This window comes from Lindgomyces ingoldianus (genome assembly GCF_010093535.1).
Source record: "Lindgomyces ingoldianus strain ATCC 200398 unplaced genomic scaffold BDR25scaffold_37, whole genome shotgun sequence".
NCBI lineage: Eukaryota > Fungi > Ascomycota > Dothideomycetes > Pleosporales > Lindgomycetaceae > Lindgomyces > Lindgomyces ingoldianus.
In genome coordinates this window covers 452,880-462,049 of record NW_022985198.1, presented here as the reverse complement: position 1 = coordinate 462,049, position 9,170 = coordinate 452,880, and the positions used below count along the sequence as shown (strand labels likewise).

The 9,170-nt window shown below is 37.9% G+C and overlaps 1 protein-coding gene across 1 annotated transcript; it reads right to left on the bottom strand.

Moving 5' to 3' along the window:
* Window positions 1-1,644: 1,644 nt before the first annotated feature.
* Window positions 1,645-4,121, bottom strand: BDR25DRAFT_328447 (uncharacterized protein; the record flags this gene model as incomplete). Its single annotated transcript, XM_033692390.1, has 8 exons — window positions 1,645-1,702; window positions 1,847-2,139; window positions 2,190-2,343; window positions 2,605-3,125; window positions 3,171-3,353; window positions 3,387-3,506; window positions 3,573-3,922; window positions 3,956-4,121. 8 exons carry the CDS (start codon window positions 4,119-4,121, stop codon window positions 1,645-1,647), a joined length of 1,845 nt encoding a protein of 614 aa, XP_033542595.1.
* Window positions 4,122-9,170: the final 5,049 nt, after the last annotated feature.

Here is a 9,170-nt window from a genome sequence, read left to right as displayed (position 1 = left end):
CAAATTAAGCGCCCATCCCGTTTCGAACATCCACCATCCCGATTCGAACAACTAACGTGCATCCCTGTGACGCTCGCCACCCTGTGTGGCGAGCCAAATAAGGGGTACTTTGACTTCAGCGAGCTCAAACATCTTGCGCGCAACCAATATAATCGCGGTTCTATAGAAATAGTAAGCTATAGCTAATCTTAAATGTCCATGATCCACTCTTTACCAAAAATTACACGCGAAGTATCGCCTCTGAGCCTAGTTTATATAGCGAGTTCTTTCGTGGCGTAGCATACTTCCCCTCCTACAGCACTAACGTAAAGTCTATATCGCTCTAAACTTCTATAGAAGGCCTTTATCTAAGGCTCTAAACGTCGTTCTATTGCTCTAAAGTCATCGCCATCCCTGAGCGTGCTGTCGTGGGCAAATTTATGCAAGGCCGCCATGTCGTTTAGTACTTCCAGCGAAAGCGAAACACTAATCCTAGCTAGTGCGTAATGGCCTAAACTGCCTTAACGTTAGCTTATATATTTGGATGTATTATATTGTAAGATATGCGGGTGAGAGCCCGCAATCCGGCCTAAGATTAGGAGCGGTGCCAAGATCAGGCACGGCCACAGTGCTTTTCGGTCGAGCCAACGCGCTTCCAGCGTCGAAACCAGCTTTAACCAGGCCATCCTACACACTTCAAGATGCAGCCCGATACGCAGCGATACCTAATCCCCGCAACATGGGATTAGCCATTTGCATTGGCCTTAATCTCCGAAAGCTGCTATAGCGAACGAAAGACCAGATTAAGCCTATTACGTCCTCGTACCTCTCGAACCCTCCCCTCGCCGATATTGAGACTAGCGGCAGTCGAAGGCTAGTCGCGCCTTATAGAAGAAGAATAAAATAAGACGGAACTTATAGGACAAGAGAAGAACAAATGGCGGCCGTGGGTGTTGAAAGCCTCAACTAGGCAGTAGGTTGTGTATCACTAATAGCACGATAATATTTTGAGCAGGCACATACACAGGTAGAGAGACTCGAAACATTTTAGTAACACACAGTCGTGGGGTCAACGTGCTTTAGTTTAACTGCTGAGATTAATAAGGAAATCGGATTGTTTATGTTAGTGGGAGATGGAATACTGCACAGCGACTCAGGTGGTGGCTATGTTCGGTATGTTGGAGTTGTAAAGTTGTTGTATTGAATCTACGCGTCAAGAAGCTATATGCACAAACAATGTACGGAGGAAGGACCGTACGGCCGAGGAGTTGAGGAAGGTCCATACGGTCAGGTGTTCCTGCCAACATGGTAAAGCATAATGTTGTCTAGGGCTGCATGCCGCCCCTCTGCCACCCGAAATGATCCTTATATCTTTTCGCCATGTCATCGGTTCTGGACAATCATGGCAAGGTCTGTGTCAGAGCGGGTTGGCCATCCTCCCTGCTAGTACTGTATGATTGAGGTGTTCGTCCTCCTCGAGTGGCGAATGCTTAATCTGAAATTCGGCATATGGACACCTTGGTCGGCTGATCTAGGGTATACTCGAAGGTTCGATGTGGCAAGTTTGCAAGCTATATATTCATGCTGATCCCCGGCCCTCTATGAAACAGAGGGAATAATAAATATATGATAGTAAAGAATAACAGGTTAAATGGTCCTAACGCCTTAGGACGCATTAAGCTTGTTACGCTCAACATTACATATCCATACCCTCCCGTGGCCACTACCAATACCAATCATATTCTTAGATACTGTAACACACAACGGCCGATATTCTGATGGTAGCCATAAGATGTTCTCCGAATCGTAGCTTATCCACTTACGATCCGTACTCAAGCCTAGGCCCTGATAGTTTATGTCGTCTGACCCTGACGCCAGCCGTGTAGAGTCGGGGGAGAAGGCTACTGAGCTGACGTAATGGCTATGGCCCTCGAGCGTCTGGAGGCAAGCATTCCATTTCTCTTGCATAGCCGGCTCTATTGTAATCCAGTTTGGCTCTTCTCTTTTGAAAAGGCCTCTTATTATACTTTGAGTGGGGCTAAATACTAGCGCGGAAGCATACGACTGAAGCGGACTGTTCTCTATTGCCAATTTATGGGCCATAATAAATCGGCGCGCATCTCTTACTAGTTCATTTAATGCAGATGCATTTGCTCTCCTCTTGGTTATGTTAATATATTATTAATAATACAGACGAACTTAGAGATTACCTTTATAAGGACCTCTAGTTTTGCTATTAACACTACTCCTTTAGACATGCTCTTGCAAAGGCTAAGAGCCTCTAGCCAGTAGAGGTATTGATGTCTTAGGAAGCTGTCAACAGCGCCTCCATCCTGCAGATCAACTTTATCCTCTGCAGAAGAACTAGGATTCCAGTTACAGAGGTGATTGATCTAGTAGATACTGTCGCACGTGTCTCACGCGATATCATACCCATGTACTGCACTATTCACTCATTAGGCATAGCTCCTATCTCGTACAGTATATAGTCAGCTCAGAGCTCTATTGAGCTCCTCAGACCTTACAATACACTCATTCCACTTTGTTTGGATCTCGCTCCCTTGTCGAGTCGTTTGCCATATGCCCCCTCCTGAGCCCATGCAAGAGATACATGGGTAGCGTGACGCTGCTAGTGGATCTGGGTCTGGCGCCTTAATCTGCTCGGTTGGGTATCCTAGCGCACCCAAGCCGTACATATCTTGTCGGAGCGTCCTAGACATAACCTGGAGTGATCTTGAGAAGATTTCGTAGTGGACCTCTTCTGTTCTGGATGGAAAGATACCATCTAAAACATTTTTAATTAAGAATTCCTTTGCTGATTGATGTACAAAATAGACCGTATCTCCTTGGATTGTAAGGAATGAGCCACACAAGCTAATAATCTCGCGAAGCGACTTAAGATCATCTGCTATATACTTAAGTATATCTACAAGAGATGTCAGCTCTTGTAATGTAACAGGTTGATATACAATCGCGGTTAAGCCTAGTATCCGCTTGCAGATTTCTACATCTTCTGCATTGTCTAAATCCCATATCTGCTGCATTATTCGCTCGTAAAGAGAACCCAGTCCAGGTGGGAACGCGTTTAGCTTTGCAAGGATTTTCCGGCGTGAGATATTTTTAAGGTTTTGACAGACTAAAGCTACCTAGAGGAATGTATCGTTCGCATTTATAGATAGATAGTCTGACACGGCGTCTCGCGTTTTGTTGTTGTACCTCTTCTCTTCTGCTAGCCGAAGCACCTTATGCTGGATGAATATGCCAACTGCTGTAGAAACAGACTCTGCGTTTAGCTCGAGGCACAGCTTCACCTTGTGTCCCGCCCTTTCTAGACGCTCCTCAATATCAGGCCAGTTGCGGCTGGAGACGATCCACTTAACACGAGAAGATACACACAACTTCTAAACAATAAAGTCTAACAGCTTTGGCAAGTCTGCCACGCACTTATTAAGTGCATTAATAATTAAGGACGTGCTATTTAAGCTTGGATCTTGGAGGATGTCTGTGAAGATCTTAGACAAGGCATTCTAGGCATTTGTGTCCTTAAAGAGTGCTTTGCCTGCATGGTCGTGCTTCTTCTGTATATGTGAGACAAGTGATGGTTGCTGATCAACAAGCAAGTACAGTAGACCTCGCAATACGGCCGTAGCGCTGTTGATTCGCGAGTCCGTAGCCTGGCAGAAGAAGTAGGACAGCTGGTCTGTCTTAGGCATTGACTTAATCAACTCATTGATGATGCCGCAGAGCAGCATCGTCTTGCCCTTTCCGGGATCGCCCTTGATCCATAGCAGTTGGTTCTGCTCATCATCCCGCCATTGTTGGAAGTTGGGATTTTCGAGGATCCAGTGGTATGAGTCCTCTAGCAGTCCGCCCTTAGTGTCTTCGATGCGCTTCTTGTCGTCGCGGGGGTCAGTAAGGCGTAAGTGCTGGATGCATTCCTGGTCTTCTTTGTTTAAGGCTTGCTGCTGCTGGACACCCTTTGAGAGCTTGGTGATCTTTTTCCGGAGTCGTTGAAACGCCTTTTCCTCCCCTTCACCATAGAGGAGCGGCATGCAGATATCAAACATGCCTAATAGCGAGTACGCCTTGTCTTCTTTGTACGTAGTCTGACGGTCTCTTGTCCATGAAAATCGTTCCTCCATGCTAAATTCGCTTAAAGGTGTTCCTTGAAGGGCTAGGAGTGTGATACCTGTTATCTCGTGGATTTGTCGCATTAACGTAGTCTTGTCACCTAGATATTTGCCTTCACAGGAGAAGAATTTAACTAAAGGCGGGGCGAGAAGCTCTTGAAGGGTCCACCCCCGGGTAAACCATCTGCTGGCTCGAAAAGCTGGCTCCCAGGTAAATTTGGAGGAGTCGTTGCTTACTTTTCGCTCGGCTGTCGAAACATCTGATAGATAGACGTAACATTCCCTCGCATTCTAGTACCAGCGAAACATGGAGTTGATAGCATGTTGAAGCACAACCTGGTTAGACTTGTCGATGCATGAAGGCCAGCCGCGCTGAACTCTTAGAGGCAATCAACTCAATGTACGGGTGGTACCAGCGAGCGGGGGTTTGCTCCTTGAAGTCAAAGATAAACTCTTTACTTGAGGTATATGAAAGCCATTGCATTCTCACTAACCCCTAGCAATCGCTAGCATTTGCAGTTGATGGCGCGATGCCGCAATGGAGCGAAATATAGGCCTCCGCAGCGGATAAGCTGGTAGCGCCCGATAGCTAACTGTAAAGATGGGATGGTAAGTAGCACAGATAGCACTGAGAGCACGCTTTCGGAGAAAGATAGGAGTGTATTGTAGGAGAGACGAATCGCTGCTAAGCCTTGCTTGTCAGGATTCATGCTTATATACGAAGCACAGGTCATATGACCTCCAAACAGGTCAGGTGAGGCCATACTAGCCCGTTCTAGGACATCTGGCCTTATATTATCCCCCCTTATAGTAGTCCTACAACTTAGAGAATAGAACAGATAATAATAAGCCTAAGTAGCATAAAAAAGTGTTATATAATATTTTAAAAACTTACTCTTACTTATTTTAGTTAATTTTATGTAAGTTTATTTAAAAATAACTTAGAGTTATTAGATAAAAGTAAAGTAAAAGTATAAAGTAAAAGTAAAGGTAAAGTAGCAGTATATCTTACACTAGTAAAGTAGTAGTTAGGATAGTATATATAAGGTCTAACTTGTAACGGCGCAGGCAAGACAATGGGTCTGAATGCGGTGGGAATCCACTTAGAGGCATATGGGAGTGCGTGGGGACTCTGAACCTGGGAATGCCATTGACACCTATAGGCCTTGTACAAAAGGATATCAGAAAACTACCGAGCTAGCTACAGGGGCGAGGTGCAACTAAATACATGAAGGAATAGGGGTACAGCAGGGGGCAGGGCAGAGTCGGGGCCAGGTCGAGTCAGGGTTGAGCCAGGGTCGGAGCCGATACAGGGACCCTTCGGATGGGTTCCGGGCGACCCGAGATGGAACGAGAATCGTTACATAACTATTCTAAAAGTCTATCTTTTTTATACTTTTACTTTCTTTATAAGTTAGAATTTAGAAGATTTTAAACTTTTTAAAGTAAGTACATTCTAAGCTACTTTAGTATAATTTAGTGTAAAAGGGTGCTAATAAGCTTTAATAGTTTTATCTTACTTTACTTACACTTACTTATTACTTAATTTACTTTTAGCTTTTTCTTTTATACTTAACTTTACTTAATAACTTTAAAATAAACTTTTATAGCTTACTTTATTATAATTTAGCTATAGTTTTTTTTAAAAAAAATTAATTAGCTTTTACTAATATAAACTTATAACTACTTTAATAACTTTTATATTTAATATATTAACAAGATGTCTTGTAAAGGTATTATAAATAAAAGTAGTAGCTATTATATGCTCTTAAACAACAAGTTACATTATAGTATAAAAAAAATTAAGTATACTAAATATGCTTATTACTTTAAATCTAGTAAAAAGTGCTTTAAAGTGCGTATTTTAGCTTTTTTTTAGCATATTTACACGCAGTCTATTTAAGCTAACCTTAAATAGCTCTTTATCTTTTTTAAACTTAAACAATAAGCTTTTAAAAATACTATGCTTAATATTTTAGCTTTTATTAATTTACTTAACTTTACTTAGTTAGCGCAAGCTAATGTAATAGTTATATTATAAGTAAATACTATTATTTAGTTTTTTTAAGTATAAGTTTATTTATTATAGTATAATTTAGCTTAATTAGCCTTATTTTAGCTTTTAATAGTTTATAGTAAAAATAAAATCTTGTATAACAACTATCTGTACACGCATAGTAGCATTATAGGCAAAATTGCTAAGACTAGAGTTGTTTTTAAAAATCACACCTACTCTAAAGCTAATATTACTAAGAAAGAAAAAAAAAGTATAAAGTGCTTAAAAAAAACTTTAATAAAAATAAAGCTATAATAACTTTATTTAAAAAAGTAAGTGTGCGCTATTCTTAACTATTCTAGCGCTAACTAGCATAATAGAAAAAATATAGTGTTAAAGGTGTCTATATTACTAAAGCTAAGTAATATTATTATGTTAATGCTGCTAAAGCTGTTAATATAATCTACTATGTTTTTAAAAAGTATAATAAGGCTAATAATATTAGAAATAAAGCTAGTTAAAATTAAACTTTAGCTAAAAAAAGGTAGTTAACTAGGTATAATAAAAAATATCTTAATAGTTATTTTACTATTATAAATTTACTTATAGAGGATTTTAGTGTCTAATCTAGGGCTCTAATAGCACAATCTAGTGTAATCTAGCGCATCCTATAGTAAAAATAGTTAAGAATGCATAGTATAGTATAGTTTTAAGTTTTTTAACTTAAGCTTTTTTTTTTCTTAATAAAGTTAAATACTTTTATATTATGTCTTTTAAACTTAAAGTGGAACTATTTTAGTAGTAATAAATTAATTTACTTTTAGCTTACTTACTTTATAGCTTTTTTATTTTAAAAATTTTAAAATATTTTACTAAACTTAAACTTTACTTTTTTTTACTAGTATAAGTTATTTTAGGCTAGAATATTTATTTTTTCTACATAATAAATTTTTTAAAGTTAAAATAACTCTTTTTTTAACTCTAGTAAGCTATTTTATGCTAGAATAGCTTTACTTAGTCTAAATAAGAAAAATTTAGGTTTAAATAAGCTATTTTATCTTTTTCTTTTTATAGCGCTATTAAACACCTCTTATTAAAAAAACTTTAAGTAAGAAAAAATAAAGTAAAAGTAGCTATACTTAACTTATTAAGTTACTTTTTTTTTTAAAAAAAGTTTAACCTAAACTAGCATAATTTAATTTTTTACTATATATTTCTTTACTTTTTTAGAACACTTTTAATGTGTTTAAGCTAATGTTAAGTCTAAGTTTTTATAAGTTTTTTTTAAATAAATAACTTTTTTATTTTATAAAATATTTTTATACTTTAACTAAATTTTATTTCTAGTTAAGTATTTTTTTATATAGTACATATTATTCTTTATAGCGCGTAGAGTGTTTATAATTAGTTCTAATTATAACTTAAGACGCCCTTTCTAGGTATATAGCTTTAAAAGTAAGATATAGAATACTAGATAAACTTCTTCTAAATTAAGTAAGTGTTACAGCCAACGGTCAGACCGTAATAACCCAACTGGCTGTCCCACACAGCCCGAACGACGTCAGATAGAAGACACTTAGCCCCGCGCTAAGCGAATCACGTGACAGGACAGATGAGGAATGGCTCCAGTTTTTAGACAAAAGCCTAGCAGAATGCACTGTCTAATAGGATATATAAGTTTGCAGGCTTACAGGCTATGCAGGCAGCTTTAGAACAAGCATGCAAGCATGCAAAGCATGCAAACCCTATGTATATAGTCCTAATCACAACCATAGTTAGAAGGTTATAATTACTGTTTAGTTTATTATTAAAACTACCCCCCCTTTTATTCTTTTAAACTAAGAAGCTGTGACCCCTTAACAGGACACAGCTGCCTTGTATATCTTACACTATATGTACCTCTACTTCTATCCCTACAGATTAGGTTTACTAGCTCTTTATATAGCTGCTAGGTTAAACCACAAGCCTGCCTATCCTTTATCCTGCACTGCCTTATACTCTGCTTAACAGACTGTACACCTAATCTAGCTAAGTTCTACCCTTTTTGTTAACATACTATTATAGGCTAACATACTCTAAAAATACTATTTTACTAGAGTAAGGATTGTAACAGTAATCACCACCCCTGCAAAGTATAGCTACTACTACCTTAGACATTAGCATGACAGGCGCTTTAGCTGCTAGCACTAGCTAGACCCCTACAGCAACTAAGGAAGCACAAAATTAGCAAATACTTTACCTTTAAAATAAGCTTAAATAGCTTAAACAGCACCTCTAGCTTTAAGCATAGCAAGGACCCTCTAACGTCTACTAAATCTAAGCCCTATAGCTAGAAGTAGCTAACCTTAAAAACATTACTTAAGAAAAAACTAGTATTAAATCTAAAAAGACTTTACGCCTAGCCTCTTCTAAAGCATTTAATAGCTCTGCTAAAAACCTAAAACTTTTCTTTACTAAATAATACCTTTACATGCAATATAACAAAGGCGCCTTTAAAATAGATAAAGAAATAATTTTTTAGATAAACCTATACTTAGAAGAATTACCTACTATCTAGTTCTAACTTTACACTAATAATTAGATAAACTATAAGACAACTAGTAAACCTTTACTACTAGAAACATAAAAAGTCTTTACTAACATTAACTTATTTAAAGCAGCCTTAACTATAATCTATAGGCTAGTTAATAAAGAAAAAAAAGTAGTTAATAAAATAGACGCTCTCTAACAGGGCAACAGCTCTGTCTAATAATACACAGCCTGCTTTAGAGAACTGCTAGCTATTTGTAGATAGACAGATAAGAAAGCTATAAAATAAATATTTTATAAAGAGCTCTTAAACACTATTAAGAACAAATTTATTTATATAAAGAAGCCTAAGAGCTTTAAAGATTATGTTAAAAAAGCACTTACCTACAACAAAAGACATGCTAAGCGCTGTAGTAAAAAAAAGAAAGGCTAGATAACTAAAAAACCTAACTAGTTCTAGAAGAAAAAGGAAACTCTATAAGCTAATACTAAGCCTATAGACCTTAGTTACGCTAAACATATGTGTAGCTTCTTTA